Below are 16,899 nucleotides of genomic sequence, written 5' to 3'. Positions count from 1 at the left end.
CAAAAACAATAGCAAATGAGCAAAGGGCGACCAGTGGCGCCGTTTCCCCTAATGCGGATTCCAGCTTTAACTAGACTAGTTCCCCTGTTCAGTCTGAGCTGATGGGGATCAAAGGCCTATAGAAACAGTGCAGCCAGTGATAATCCCCAAAGCAGTTGTTGATGGAAGATGTTATTATATATCACCTGCTCCTCATCTCCCTCCCAATCTCTCATAATTAAATGTATTTCAATTACATGGTTAAAATACACAAACGAGTCAGTCATTAATTGACCCTTTCCAGTATTCATTCCTATTGGTGCACAAGGCTATGGCGATCTATCAGTTGTTTTGTCAGTATGCTTCAGAAGCTAAAGCCTTCCGCATTCAAATAGAAAAATGTTAACTAGCAGGCAGCCCAGGCCATGGAGCCAGGACCATGTTAGAGGTGTAAATAGCCTGAAAACACAGTCTAGTGTTAACATACAAATAGGGCTCTAGACAGTTGAGAAAAAAACAAATGTGCTATCCATGATAGTGATCCAATATGTGCCATGGTGAAAAGTAGGCCATTGTAAATGTGTTTGATTCATTATTATTGTTCTAATAATAACGTTCTATTCTTACTCTGCTGGGGTGCTGGCATGCCAGTCTTTCAGGACAGAAGAAAGAGCGGATTGAAAGAGCGGATTGAGCTAGTTGTTGGCTAAAGAGGAAACAAAGAAAGCCCTAGCGAATGGCGAGACTGGCTAGAATTGGAGTTTATGATTATATACAGAAAGAAAGGGAGTATTCTGTTTACTACAATGTAAAAGCCATAGATCCATCATTGCGTATGAGAAAACTCATCCGTGCAGATATACAGATATGTTTTTGCTAAGTTGGAAGGAAATTATATGTAAAGCTTGATTACATTTTCTATGAGCATCACCCAGTGGATAGGTTTGTGGTGCTCGCTCTCTATCCCTCTCCATCTATTTCTCCCTCATCCTCTCTCTCCTTTCCTTCTCTATACATTTCTCTTCCTATACTTTCTTTCCCTCTCTCTCCATCTTCTATTTCTTTCTCTCTAATCTTGACATTCTTCCTCTGTTTTTTCTTTCCTTCTCCGCTTCTGTCTCTCCATTTCTCCCTCTCATCCCTCTAGTCTCCCTCCCTCCTTTTGTGGACATTGGTATAATGAAGCAGGACGCTGAGGCGACGGCAGTCAGCAGTCCACTCTCTTTGCGCTAATATCCACCTCAAATTGGCCAGCTGGCTATGTGGCTGCCCACGTCTATCTGTTTCTACATTTTGGTCAACTCATATCCTTCTCTTGCCAAAACCCCAAACTGCATCCATGTGCCTCTACAATGTCAAAGCCCCAAGACTACACGAAAACACTAGACCATTCATTTAGAGAGCACTTATGTAGAAACAACGAAGCAAATCACTGATATGTGAAACAATTAAAACGACTTAGTCTTGGAACCAAGGCTAGCCTATAATTAGTGTCCTATAGCTGGGATTCAGGGAACATGAGTCAGCTGCTTCTATTCAGCCACTGATTACTGAACAACTCTGAGACAGTTTGTTTCTTCTGTGGGTATTCTCAATGATCATACAGATGACTATGACTGTGTACGCGTACATATCTGTACATGTATAACTGGTACATCCCTGAGAGCTATCATCAATATATGCTGTACTATTTAAAGTAGTCCTACACTGCAGCACAATGTATCCACTAAACAGTATAAACTTGTATGGATGTTGGTCGGGCTATACTGCCTTAAATAGCATACGTTAGAGTGGGTTAGAGTGAACGTGTCTCTATTCTCATTCTGTGCACGTCTAACGTGAGAGGGTGAGTCGGTGTCTATGTGCTGTGCACACTAACATCTCTCTTCCAAGGATGAATGGGCCAAAATTAGATTTTTTTCTCTAGCGATGGACAGTATTTCCCTACAGCGGACCGGTTAGTCAACTGCATAGCGATGCTTCTGTCCATGGCAAGAAGAACACGAGAGGAGTTAGGAATTTGATTTAAGATGGACTATGTGCACCAATTAAAATGTTGTGTTTCAGCCGCAATAGCAGCCCTGCCACTTGATTTGTTACAAAACTGCCTTGTCGATGTTGACTTCCAGGAAAGAAGATGTGCACCAGAACACAAAGATTTGGTCATGTAACTCACCCACTGACAATAGTACACTTGGCTATTCGAGTAGCATTTCTGATACCACACAATGTGTTGTTTCACATCACTGACCGAGGCATGTTTTCATGCAGGTTTTCCAGACAGCACACAAAGAGGCTAGCAGATTCTCAGTCCAGTAGCATAAGAAACATCTCCATCTTGGCCTGATATCAGTGTGTGTTGGTGTGTGTGTGCAGGGTACGGGGGCACCAGAACGGGTGAAGACTGGGGTCAGTGCCCGTGCTCCTAGCTCCACAGGGGACACAACCATCGGTCCCACCAAAGGGTCAATCAACAACACACAGGCTGCCCATTCCAGCTTTTACCGCTCCACATATTGCCCTGCGGTTTGGGGGGGGGGGGGTGGATTCCTCGAGCGCCAGCACCCCTGGACTGAGTTGACTCCCCCACCCCCGTTTTAGGAGGAAGGGGTCGAGAGGCTTTGTTATGGCTTAAAATTGATTGGCAACATTCATCAGAGAGGTTTTATAATGGAGAGGATGGGGGGGCTGTTGTTTTCACATCGCTGGTTGAAAAAGGCTCATGGTGCCGAGAGAGACAGACACACACACATCCACACACAATGAGATCAAAACAGCCCTTTCTCTTAACCTGTGACATGCTCCATTTTCCTCTGCGAAGTCTCGGTTTACAGCGCTTAATGATTTGAGCGGAGGGGGAAATATCGGGGGAGGGGGGATTAAAATAAGAAAAACCTGAAGACCACTGAGGCTAAATTACCCAGAAACCTGCCTAAAATACCTGCGATGGGTCTTTTCTTCAGCCAGTAAAAGCTTCTTCACCGAAGGCTAGCACGGCGGCAGAGGGTAAGAGAGAGAACGGCTTTAAAACTATCCATTTACAGAGGGAAGGAAAGAGAGCACCAGGGGGTGGAGGAGAAGAGTAGACAGAGAGATGGATAGAGGCAGAGAGAAAGAAGGAGACGGTGAGGGGGCAGGAGGAGAGGGGGTTAGCTAGTATCCTGGAAACCCTGCTGCTAGCCAGCTCTGGTGAAGATAATGGCCTCCAACAGGAGCAGGCATGTCAACAGATCACAGCTTAATAATACAGCCCCCCCGTCAGAGCACTGCCATCTCCGCCAGACACACACACACCAGCGACACGCACACAAAAGTAAGACGGACACACGGCATTCCGTTTGACCATTCCACTGCTATTACTGCCAGCGACCTGCCTCTCTCTCTTATACTGATGTGTTCCGCCTGATGCACAGTAACCCCCCCTCACTCTCTTTCTCCCTCGCCATCCATCGGGGGGATGGCGCCATTAAATCCCAGGAGCCAAAGCATCATTCTCAAATTAAAGACAAATAGAGAGCATACCTCTGATTTCCTCAGCTAGTCCAGGGCTACACAGCACACAGAGAGAAACCAGTCAGGTAGGATGAGAAAACACAAAACAGGTCGCTCTTTATCCACAGGGAGCGCATCAGACACTCGCATCCGAGCTACAGCCTCCCTCTGTCTGCCTGTCTGTCCAGTGTCGTCCGTCCAGCACTGGCCACCGATGCGATCCGCTGTCTGTCTGATGAGTCTTCCTGTTCCTGCCAGGCTCAGAATCCAGGCTCAGCCAACGTGAACTATACACATGCATACATACACGCTGTGCTCCGCTCTGCTCCTGTCTGACTGAACCCAACCACCGTCTCCAGTCTCACACTTACCCACATGCACCCGCCCACCTCCACTCAGTCTCTCACTTGCCCTCGCTCCCCCTCACTTTTCTCTCTCTCCTCCCTTCTGTAGCCTATATATCTCTCTCTTACACACAGACGTCGTCACACATGCTCCCTCTGCTCTGACAAACAAGGCAGTCCCAGCGAGAGAGCCCATCCCCATGCATCACGTGACCACCGAAATCAACACTACCAAGGGCAAGCACGGGGCAGGGATGGATGTAGCTGGGCTACTAGGGCTGGGATGCTGGGGCTAGAATGATGAGATTAGGTCCGGACACAAGGCTAAGGTAGAATAGGACTTCAATTAAGGACTGAATGAGATATGGCATATAAAGTGTGGGTGCATGCATTCAGTGCATTCGGAAAGTATTCAGACCCCTTGACTTTTTCCACATTTACAGTACAGACTTATTTTAAAATTGATTACATATATTTTTTTTCTCATCAATTTAAACACAATCTATACACAATATAATGACAAAGCAAAAACAGGTTTGTAGAATTTTTTGCAGACGTATAAAAAAACAAAAACTGAAATATAACATTTATATAAGTATTTAGACCTTTTACTCAGTACTTTGTTGAAGCACCTTTGGCAGTAATTCCAGCCTCAAGTCTTATTGGGTATGCAGCTACAAGCTTGGCAGACCTTAGGGAGTTTCTTCCATTCTTCTCTGCAGATCCTCTCAAGCGCTGTCAGGTTGGATGGGGAGCGTCGCTGCACAGCTATTTTCAGGTCTCTACAGAGAGGTTTGACCGGGTTCAAGTCCGGCCTCTGGCTCGGCCACTGTGTGCTTAGAGTCGTGGTCCTGTTGGTAGGTGAACCTTTGCCCCAGTCTGAGGTCCTGACCGCTCTGGAGCAGCTTCCGTCTGGTCACTCTTCCATAAAGGCCTGGTTGGTGGAATGCTGCAGAGATTGTTGTCCTTCTGGAAGGTTCCCTCATCTCCACAAAGGAACTCTGGAGCTCTGTCAGAGTGACCATCGGGTTCTTGGTCACCTCCCTGACCAAGGCCCTTCTCCCCCGATTGCTCAGTTTGGTCGGGCGGCCAGCTCTAGGAAGAGTCTTGGTGGTTCTAAACGTCTTCCATTTAAGAATGATGGAGTCCACTGTGTTCTTGGGGACCTTCAATGCTGCAGTCATTTTTTTCATAGCAGGGTCTGAATACTTATGTAAATTTAGGTATTACTGATTTTTTCTAAAAACAGTTTTTGCTTTGTCAATTTGGGGTATTGTGTGTAGATTGATAAGGAAAATGTTTAATTTAATCAATTTTCTAAGAAGGCTGTGGAAAAAGTCAAAGGGTCTGAATATTTTCAGAATACTTTGTGAATACTTTCTGCCATTGTTTTTCTTTAACCCCAGAGATGCAGTCGTCTGTGGGGAGATAGGAGGGGTGATGGGGAAAGGATGGGTACAGGAACAGTAGCTTTGAGTCCATGTTTCTTTAACCCCTCGAGGATAGTCTGAGTCCATCAATACAGCATTCCTAATCACAGCACTGATAATGGCAACAATAACCAGGAACGAGGCAGTTATTTTCCTACAGAAAAAAACGTAATTTATGAAATGGCTACATCCTTGACTTCTGAATGGCTATCTTTGTTATTATATTATGCACGTTATAACAAGACAGCATTTCAATTGCGAAAACATTTAAATCTGTGACCTCTGTCTCACCTCTCTCACCGGCCACTTTCACAGCCGAGGTATCCCTCCAGGCTTCAGGACGTCAGAAAACAAACAGTTCTGAAAAAGCAAACTTTTCAGAAAATAGGGCGAAGGTGTTTAGGTGTGTGAGATGACCCCTAGGTTGCACAGAGACACAAGAAAGCTGCCAATTTGGGGAGCAGGCATGAATCATTTCACCCACGCTGGATTGGTGCTTCGGAATAAGATGTAACACAGGTAGAAGCAGTTTTACTTTAGATCAGCCAGAAGCTTGGGTTTTTAAGGCACTTAACCTTAATTGCTCCAATGGTCCCCGTTGATAACGGCAGACCCTGGCCGTGACCTCACTCTCCGAGGGTGTCTCAGGGAGAGTTGGGATATGCAAAAAACACATTTCCAAATAACAAATGTGTATTAATAAACACTTGTACTTGAAATTTGACAAATATAAAGCACCACCAAATGACATAAAATATGCTTCCAAGGTACTCAACACAGAAGCCAGAGAGGAAAACAATGAATCACTAGCAGGATGAATTCACATCCCCACACACAACCTCTGAGTGTGTGTGTGTTGGGGATGAATGGGTGAGTGCATGCGTGCCTGGACGTATGTGCGTGTGGAGTATGTATGACTTCCTGGGAATCATCTCTTCATTGAATCCCTCTTGACAATGCCTTTCTTTCACTTAAACTAATGATGATGTCAGCGTAATGACATTTCAAAAGACATTCAAAGCCTGTTACCTCCCCCTAAGATCCATCCATCCAACCAAAATCTAGGCCCTGCCCCCATCAATCAAACCAGTGTAGGAGGCGATACCACTGTGTCCTGGCCTTTAAACAGTAGATGTGCCGTGGTAAACAAGGAAATACTTTATTTCTATTGTACGGAATGCTTTTCAAATAGATAAATCTCCCTTAGTCTGTTAGAAAAGGACTAAGTTGTTCCTATGACAATACGAACATATCTTAAAAGACTTTGGTTGCAAGCACGACTAAGGCAGAGAGGAAGAGGCGAAGCGAGAGGGATCACTAACGCCAAAATCTGTCCAGAATAAGCCCAATATGTTTCTATGGGCTTAATATGCAGACCTAAACGTGTTGCCTACCTTCCTCTCCTGCCTTTGGGATAATGACTCTCATTGATAGAGCGGAGACATAAGCATCTTGCCATTACATACACAGATCTCTGACTAAGGTAACACCGACATCTTTTAGGGAGCGGTAATGAGGTAACCAATAACGGTTGCAATTGAGATGAGCTGTGCGGGTGAATTTAGTGCATATTGAAGGTTTAGCGAAACATAAGCTAGCGATAATCTAGTGCCATCAATGGTTGCAATAGGCCCCTTAGTATTTGATTATATTCCAATAGGCTACATTCTGTACGCTATCCGTTAGAGTACTGATAATCTGTACTTAAGTAAAAGTCCTATTACTTAGATTGTAATTTACTCAAGTAAAAGTAACCCTTAAGATTAAAAAAGTATTCAGTAAGAAAACTAGTTACACATTTAGTCTGGTACTTTTTTTTTTACACTTTATGGTAAACTGTGACAGAAAACAAATAGGACAACAACTTAGTGTGATTGATTTGACATTCATTCATTATTTAAGCCTGACAGCACCATCTTGCAGATATCCTCCAGCACAGGTAGTCTCCATTGAAGACTGACATCAAAGTCCATAGGCTGTAAAGTTTCAATTACGGTCTTAATCGAAGTTGACTTAATATCTATCAATGTGTTCAATTTCATAAAAAGGTAAATGGTACTCGAGACATTGTAATAATGGTACAATTTTAATGCCATTAATAAAAATGCATTTCACAATATAATTTCAAGTACATGTGATGGTGAACGCGTACTAAAAAGATTTACACCAAATGCGATGTTTCATTTTTCACTCAGAATGAAATATCAAGGAGGATCAGGTTAGTGTTCAAAACAACAATCAACATTTAAAATGTCACTATCGATCATGTTACTAGTATGCAAATCAGACACATTTCAGCATGGAATTAAACATCAAGGTAGGTATTCAGGTAAGAACCATGTAAGTAATAAATCAAACATTGCCATAGTCAACTCAATCATCTTTTTGATGCCAAGATAGGATTTACCCTCAATTCTCCTTTCCTTCTGAACCTCTCCTTTCCACTTTGAAGGGTATTTTCTTTTCTTGGCTGGCCATTCTCCTCCCCCTCGGATGTGCCACTACAAGCTGTAAATAAAAAGACACACAAAAATGTATTTCTAGTCATGGTCCAAAAAGCTTACTGAGATGATACACTGACTGTACCACAGATGTGCTTATAGGCCTTGTCATAAAAAAGTATGACATTTAGACACACACACACACACACACACAGTGAGAGGAGAGCAATGGAGTGAGAGGATGCTGCGCTGGACATCCCGGTTCATCTAGTTACCGTTAGCTAGCTACATGGTTGACACTGCAGCGAGCTAGCTTAGCCAGCTTATCTAGTGGCAACCTAATGTGATAGCTTGTTAGCCATTGCAACACACATCTGATTAATCTGTAAACACTTTATGCCAATAACAAGGTGGCTAGTTAGCCAACAAGCAGAGATCATATGGGGAGCCAAAATCAGGAGATTTGATTTGCACTCTGAGAAATACTTCTCTTACTCCAGAAATATATAATATTACAAAGACAGAAGGTAATTAAAGTGCACCTTACCTCTGATTGCATCTCACTAAGAACCCCCGAGCAAAAATATCCTCAGGGTGAAACCGTGTGCTTCACTTCAAGAGCCATGGTGGAGATACAGGGTTTGACGGACAACTTTGAGAGCCAATGAACTGAAGAGTTTTGATGAAAAGCTATTTTGAATACATTTCATTGGTCAAGGGGTCGCGAAACGTTCATAGAGACAGACGTAAAGGGGAACCAAAAGCATAAATTCTTGTAAAAAAAATTAAAGTTGGAGTTACAAGGTTTTCATCAAACAACAACGATATAATAATATAAATCTATGTACACTGAACAAAAATATAAACACAACATGCAACCATTTCAAAGATTCTACTGAGTTACAGTTGATATAAGGAAATCAGGCCCTAATCTATGGATTTCACATGACTGGAAATACAGATATGCATTTGTTGGTCACAGATTCCTTTGAAAAAAAGCTAGGAGCATGGGTCAGAAAAACAGTCAGTATTTAGTGTGATCCCCTTTTGCCTCATGCAGTGCGACACTCCTTTGCATACAGTTGACCGGGGTGTTGATTGTGGCCTGTGGAATGTTGTTCCACTCCTACTCAATGGCTGTGCAAAGTGGCTGGATATTGGTGGAAGCGTACACGTCGATACAGAGCATCCCAAACATGCTCAATGTGTGTAATGTCTGGTGAGTATGCAGGCCATGGACGCTGGGACATTTTCAGCTTCCAGGAATTGTGTACAGATCCTAGCGACATGGGGCCGTGCATTATCATGCCGAAACATGAGGTGATGGCGGCGGATGAATGGCACGATGGGCCTCTGGATCTCGTCATGGTATCTCTGTCCATTCAAATTGCCATCGATAAAATGCAATGGTGTTGTCCGTAGCCTATGCCTGCCCATACCATAACCCCACTGCCACCATGGGGCACTCTGTTCACAACGTTGACATAAGCAAACCGCTCGCCCACATGTCTGCCATCTACACGGTACAGTTGAAACCGGGATTCATCCGTGAAGAGAACACTTTTCCAGCGTGCCAGTGGCCATCGAAGGTGAGCATTTGCACACTGAAGTCGGTTATGACGACAAACTGAAGTCAGGTCAAGACCCAGGTGAGGACGACGTGCAGGCGGATGAGCTTACCTGAGACGGTTTCTGACAGTTTGTGCAGAAATTCTTTGGTTGTGCAAACCCACAGTTTCATCAGCTGTCAGAGTGGCGGTTCCCAGATGATCCCACAGGTGAAAAAGCCGGATGTGGAGGTCCTTGGCTGGCATGGTTACACATGGTCTGCGGTTGTAAGGCCGGTTGGATGTATTGCCAAATTGTCTAAAAAGACGTTGGTAGAGAAATTAACATGAAATTATCTGGCAACAGCTCTGGTGGACATTTCTGCAGTCAGCATGCCAACTGCACGCTCCCTCAAAACATCTGTGGCATTGTGTTGTGTGATTAAAATGTGGAGTTTGAGTGGCTTTTTATTGTCCCCAGCACTTAGGAGCACCTGTGTAATGATCATGTTGTTTAATCAACTTCTTGATATGCCACACCTGTCAGGTGGATGGACTATCTTGGCAAAGGAGTAATGCTCATATTTTTTACATAAGTATTCAGCCCCTTTGCTATGAGAGACAAAATTGAGCTCAGGTGCATCCTGTTTCCGTTGATCATCCTTGAGATGTTTCTGCAACTTGATTGAAGTCCACCTGTGGTACATTCAATAGATTGGACATGATTTGGAAAGGCACACACCTGTCTATATAATGTCCCACAGTTGACAATGGATGTCAGAGCAAAAACTAAGCCATGAGGTGGAAGGAATTGTCCGTAGAACTCCGAGACAGGATTGTGTCGAGGCACAGATCTGGGGAAGGGCAGAAAAAAATGTCTGTAGCATTGAAGGTCCCCAAGAACACAGTGGCCTTCATCATTCTTAAATGGGAGAAGTTTGGAACCACCAAGACTCTTCCTCACCAAGACTCTTCCAAACTGAACAATCGGGGGAAAAGGGCCTTGGTCAGGGAGGAGACCAAGAACCTTATTTTAAATTCTTAATAAATTTGCAAAATGTTCTAAAAACTTGTTTTCACTTTGCCATTATGGGGTATTTTGTGTAGATTGATAAGTAAAATAAATCATTTAATACATTTTAAAATTAGGGTCTAAATACTTTCCAAATGCACTGTATATTTTGATTTGGCTATCTAGTCTGTTTGTTTATCATTTTATAGGCTACCTGCTGCTGCAATGTCTCTCATTCTCTGCACACACACATTACCAATGATCATTTTACTCCGATGTGCTCTGCACAGATTGGGAGAACAGATACAGTGCGTAACACATCGAATCCAGAGGACACTTTGATCCAATTCTTATCTGAATAATTGTTGTCCCCCACGATGAAATCGTCTGTTCGTTCGTACGTTAGTCACATGCGATATTTCACAAAGCAAGGGGCCGATTTTGACGAAACTTGGGTGAATGATGCGTCATACCATAAAGATCTGGCATTTACAAAACTACACTGACTGGCCCAAGGTGGGAGCAATAGTAATGAACTGAAATCTGTTAGTCACACACAACATCTCAATTGGCCCAAGGAGGGGTGCAGCATCATTTGTGGGGGATGACATGTTTACTGTTGCCTTGTTTGATATTGTGATTGTTGTGTGATATTTTTACTTCTATTCAGACAATTTCAATATATATATATTCTGCTTGTCCGACAATTATTTGATTTTTTTTACTCGTCCCAGACAAGCGGACTAGCATTAATGTCAAGCCCTATACAGAGAGGCCTGTGAAAAGCAGGTCCTACATACAAACCCTGCAGGGTAAAATTAGGCAGGGAAAACGTGCTACTAGCAGCCCCCCATCTGTGCCTGTGTGCTAGCTACATAGCTGAGCATGCTTGCGCGTGTGCTTAGTTCCATCCTCCCGCTTCCCTTCTGCCCATCCCCCTCTCCAACCCCACCCCCAACGCAACCTCGACCCCACCCCCACCACATCCTTTTAGCCTATATACAAGCCATCCACCATGTTCAAGAACGGTGACACATCACACACCTCCCCACACACACGCTCGCTCACTGCACCTCTCCAGCCACCCGTCATGTAGGAGAAAGAAACAATGGAAAAATAACAGCAGACAAAGCACAGCCCACTTGCCTTGATGCAAAGAGTGGGAGAGCAAGAGAGAGAGTAGAGTGGTAGCTACCAGACTGTAGCAGGGATCCTGCTGATCTCTCTATGCAGCGCAGGCAGGCTGAGGAACAAACCCAGAGAGGAGAGCTCTGCTGCTGCTGAGCTGATCACAGCGACGAGTGGAAAACAACAGGGGAGAAGAGGGAACAGGAGCCACAGCTACAGCAGTGGGAGTCAGGAATGAGAGTAGGTATGGGATCGGGAATGAGCACTAGGCGACCGCAGGGAAGCCGACGGACGCCGGAAGATTGGAGAGGAAAAAGAGGAAGTAGAGGGAGACAGAAAAAAAGAAATAGCGATATGGTGGGCTGTGGTATTTGGAGGTGGAGACAGGCTGTGGTGTGGTAGGTGAGAAGTCAACAATGTGATAGGAGGAAAGACAGAACTATAGTTATCACGCTGGTCTTCTATGCTGTAGCAGCTGATATTTCCCATCCAGGACAACAATAGGTGTGTGGATCTGTAGAAGGCCAGGCAGGGACACCTGCTGAACTGAACCCTGGCTCTGCTAAGGGAAGGAGAGGGGATACAAAGGACATGGCATCATTTAATTAAAGGCATGTTGTCCAGGACTAAAGTGTTTCTCCCATCTAAATCCTATCAGGTCAATCAACACTAATACACTAAACCAATAGCACTGTCCTATAAGCCAATAAGACTTCCATCCTACTGTATCTGTCAACTTGTGGCAGTATTACACAGTAGAGGTTATCACGGGTCCACCCGAACCAGAATACCCAAAACCCGAACCGAGTCCAAAATGCAAACTTGTCCCTAGGTTTTGGGTCAGTTCATGTTTGATTGTTATAGGGTCTCGATTCTATGTAACTACAGCTGATAGACCCAAGTGGACCCGATCATGGCTCTGCATAATCTGTAGCATATTTATTTCACGCTAATAAAGGTTCATTTATTAAATGTAGAAAGCTTAGCCAACATACAAAGAACTATTCGTTAACCAGATGAGCAACTTGGCTGATAAACATGATTTTTTTTGTCACTCGGGTCCATGTGGGTTTGGGTATGATTGCTCTCGGGTCCCCTTTTTTTTTTTTTTAAGATCGATCCAGTCAGGTCCGGGTCAAACTTTGGTCATGTCTACACTTGACACTTACATGTGGCTTATGCTATCAGAATACAAAGATGGCATTGAAAAGACAGGTTGTGTTCAGATCTGGCTGACCACTTCAGAAGGTGGTCAGGGATACATTGTGAGGATTTCTCCTCAGTCTGGAAACAATCAGGCTGCCGAAAGTGCATACAGTGGGCAACGTCATCAGCACTCCTCGCACAAGTCTCCAGAAAACTTGTGTTTTGAGGCACCTTTTCATTATAACGTTGGAGGAAATACAGTACATTCCTAGCGTGTGAGGAATGTGTTTGCTGGCCTCATAACTGCTAGCCAGCTAGCTAATATTTAGAACGAAGATTTTTTTGTTTGGCTAGAGTTATGCTAACCCGTTTGAAATCGCTTTAGTGTTGCTTGCTAACTATTGTTATTATTATTTTCATCATATTTAGCCTATTCCACATTTGTAGAATGCATACTGGCATTTTAATATAGCGTGGAAATCTGGAATCTGAACACATTTAAATGTAGGTGTAGATGCATGACTCGTTTAGAATTCCCTGATCAGAAGTCTATGATCAGAATACTAAAGATGCATGAACTGTCAAGTCTAGACACAGCCTTTTTGGACCCGAGAAAACTTCTACTACACAGACTAGGGTTCATTGACAAAACACTTGAGACATCCCCAGACAAATTTCTGCTCTGTCAGGGTCACATGTCCTCATTGTCACCCGTCCCCTGTCAGTCACCCCACCCCCCTGCTCTGGTCACTGGCCTCCTGGTGGGGCAACACTCTGGTCAGCCTTTCAAAGCTTCAGCATGTTAACCAAAGAAGCAGCTGCACACACAGACGCTGTCTGATTACATCAATGATGATAGAGTGGAGTCAAGCATTGTCTTGAAGGTATGTGTGTGTGAGAGAGGGAGGGGAGTTTGAGCTGCATGGTTTGAGCAACAGAGGAGACGAGAGGCTTGAGAAGGATGTCCCCAGTCAGGAGCAGAGCGAGTAGGGTTAGGCCATCTGTCACCTCCAGCTGCTTTCTGTCCATTAATCACAGCCTCCTCATGCACACACACGAGTTGACCCACGGACACAACTATACCACCACACACTGACCTCCAGTCTCCAGGGCCTGGAGATGACCAGTGGAGAAACCAAACCACTGCTGAAAACATAACCAGTCTTGGTGCCCTTCTCACATCCTCTTCCCGCATCTATAATGTGTCTTTTTGGAATAAATTAATCAAATCAATAAATGTAAATCTATTATCCAGGAATGTACATTTCACCAACAGCCAGTGGGAACCAATCAAAATAATGTTCCTAGCTAGGTATTCTTCTTATTACGACATATCACAAAGTACAAATGGTACACCTTCATGGTGATATGTTTCCTTGGTTAACCATAATACGGTTTATCAGGGTGTCAATAAGAGTCAGAGTCAGAGAGAAGAGCTAGGCCTTTGGTAATTAAAATGGCCATTATGACCAGACTAGCACAATCCAGGCCTGTCTGGCTGACATATGGCACACTGGGTAATTCCAATAAAGTCCTGAGGAAAAAGCCCCTGGAATACAGATAGCAATTTGCGTGAGAGGGTCATGAATAAACTAATTGAATACCCAATGATGAGAATGCTTAGGAAAAAGTCCTGTTCGGACAGTGTTCCCCCTAGGATTTATTTCAGCAGCGGTGGCAAAGTTAGCGTGGGGTAGGTGTTTTTCCTTTGCCGCAGAGACATTTTGCTGTTTTAAAGCACATTTCCTGCAATTCTACACATTTTGCCATGGGCAGACAGATTGTTTTACAGTTTAAAAGCTAGATTCCTGAAATTCTATTTATTTTGCTGAGAAAAAGAATTGCAGTTTTAAAGCTAATTTCCTGCAATTCTACCTATTTTGCAATGGGGCCCAAGAGAAAATTGGTACTGTAGGAGTAGACTTTGATGGTGTATCTGGGGGCATTAGGAAACATGTTTGGATAACAAAGCATTGAAAGAGAGGCATGTAATTAACATTGTTGACATGCTCTACTACTCAAGGCCCAGATAATGTAGTAGACCCATTGAATTGTGGGTTGGCTGAAGGGGACTAAAGTAACCTAGCCCAACAAATAAACTATGCTTTATATAACAAATAAACCACAAGTACCCTGCCATGCATTAATGACAGATGCAAAATGGCTGTTGCTAACTACACATCTTTAAGCTGATCACACATTATATGTCCTGTGCAGGACTCCTAGTCTCACTATGTACTATGAGTGGATCGAGTTCCTTTACTCTCTCTCTCTGTCTGTTTGAGTGTCATGGCCAGCTCATAATCACTAGGGAATTCCATCTAATTTTCTTAAAAACTACATTGTTGGTTAAGGGCTTGTAAGTAAGCATTTCACCTGTTGTATTCGGCGCATGTGACAAAGAGAATTTGATTCGATTTATCGCAATGTTGCACTATCAGTCCCCCCACGTCACTGTGAAAGGCCCCAGCATGCCATAGCGGTGTTGGGATAACTCCACATTATTGACACTGAGAAATATGATACATTAGAAGCCTAAAAGTACCTCTGCATTTCCTTTACACAATCTATACAGGACAGCTGCCCTACAGAAAAAATGTCTGAATCCTTGGACATCATGAAATACTGTACATTGTGAGAAAAAAATAGGAGTGAAGATGTGCGTGAGGTTCTGATCAAGACGTAGTGCGTTTAATCACTCTGCCTATTGATCGAGCGGCGGGAGAACCTCCTGGCCTATCGACCATGGGGTGCGCTGGAGCTTCTTGCTCTAATCACATAGTATTGAGAAAACTAAACATCTGGCTGATTTAATGAATGACGAGGGTTGAGAGCATGAGCTCCATATTAATCTGGTTCCAATCGTCAGTGGGAGGAGACCACCATCTACTGCGGTCTGTGTGTTGTCCTGTCCAGTGCTTACGACTCGCATAGTAATCAAAGTATTTTTTATATTTGAGGTGAAAGAAGCTCCCTTAAAACCTGACAACCATTCAGATGACTAAGAGACATAGAGCAACATGAGAATGACTAGCCAAAACCACCAATGTCCAGTGTGAAGCTTCACCAAACAGCACAGAGTCCTTGCAAAGCTACAAATCAATGACATCAAGATGAGGAGGAAGAAGAGAACGATGAGGAGGAGTATAAAAGGGTGTGCTACTCACAAGGCACGGCGTGGCGGTAGAGGTTGTCTCGGATGGTCTGCTGCAGCTCGTGGTCCGGAGAGGACTTCTGGAATCGCTGGCTCAGATAGTGCTTCAGGTCCTTATTCAGCTTGTTTCCTGTAGACAGCCAGACAAACAGGAAGACGTGTGTTAACTACATCACATCACAGGAATATAGATGCCATGTAACAACAAATCCAAACAACACGGCTGTCATGTATTTCGAGTGAACACAACTCTCAGTCCATTTCATCCCGTCCATAGAAACCAGTCAGACGTGAATAAGCATAATATAACTGAGTAGACTATACTGATCTCTCTCTCGCTCTATATCCATGTTTCTTTCTCTCTGTCTTTGTATCGTCTGTTTGACACTGCATTGCACACCTTCCATAGTCACTCGGAGGGGTACCTGGCTAGCTCCCTCTCTCCCAGGCTGTAGCCAGTCAGTCCTGTAGTCTCAGTGCTGCCTGGTGGCTTAGACCCCTCCCACAGCTAGGCCATCTGTCTCTCAGACACACAGTGGAAAGGCTAACTGTTAGCCGCTAACACAATGCTAGTCAGAGAGAGGAGCCAAACGGTTTCCTCTTGACACGTCACAGCGACACAGTCCTTGGGAGAGCGTTCGCACATGATAATTTACACACAACATACTAACATATGCTGTGATATGAGCACATGCAGTACCTTTTGTAATGGACTCAGGTTTTTTTACAGTGCATTTTTGTATAGGATGGTGCTATACAAAATGATTTTAGTGAGCTTAATGACAAATCCCATCAGAACAAGCAGGAGGACAGAGGGATACTGACCTCCAATAAGATCCATGGTTTTTATTGTATGTGTGAGATTCTGTGCTTCTGTATGATGTAAATCCCTCTGTGTGATTGACAGATACAGTGCCTTCAGAAAGTATTAATACTCCTTGACTTACACGACATTTTGTTGTGTTACAGCCTGAATTCAACATTGATTCATTCATTTTTTCTCTCTCACCTATCTACACACAATACCCCATAAGTGAAAACATGTTTTTAGATTTTTTTTAGCAGATTTATTGAAAATTAAATAAAGAAATATCTCATTTACATAAGTATTCCCACCCCTGAGTCAATACTTTGTAGAAGCACCTTTGGCAGTGATTGCAGCTTTGAGTCTTTCTGGGTAAGTCGCTAAGATCTTTCCACACCTGGATTGTGCAACATTTGCCCAT

The 16,899-nt window shown here is 43.8% G+C and overlaps 1 protein-coding gene across 4 annotated transcripts in view; it reads right to left on the bottom strand.

Annotated features, from left to right (window-relative positions):
• The window catches only part of LOC120065099 (membrane-associated guanylate kinase, WW and PDZ domain-containing protein 1-like), a 200,243-nt gene that overhangs the window by 61,312 nt on the left and 122,032 nt on the right, over window positions 1-16,899 (bottom strand). For all 4 annotated transcript variants that reach the window (XM_039015817.1, XM_039015820.1, XM_039015818.1 and 1 more), the window contains exon 2: window positions 15,687-15,803. In XM_039015817.1, coding sequence (XP_038871745.1) covers window positions 15,687-15,803 — 117 coding nt within the window. The remainder of the gene's footprint in view (window positions 1-15,686; window positions 15,804-16,899) is intronic.

Source organism: Salvelinus namaycush, chromosome 20, assembly GCF_016432855.1.
Source record: "Salvelinus namaycush isolate Seneca chromosome 20, SaNama_1.0, whole genome shotgun sequence".
NCBI lineage: Eukaryota > Metazoa > Chordata > Actinopteri > Salmoniformes > Salmonidae > Salvelinus > Salvelinus namaycush.
The sequence above is the reverse complement of the archived record's forward strand: the minus strand, read 5'-3'. Positions and strand labels throughout refer to the sequence as shown.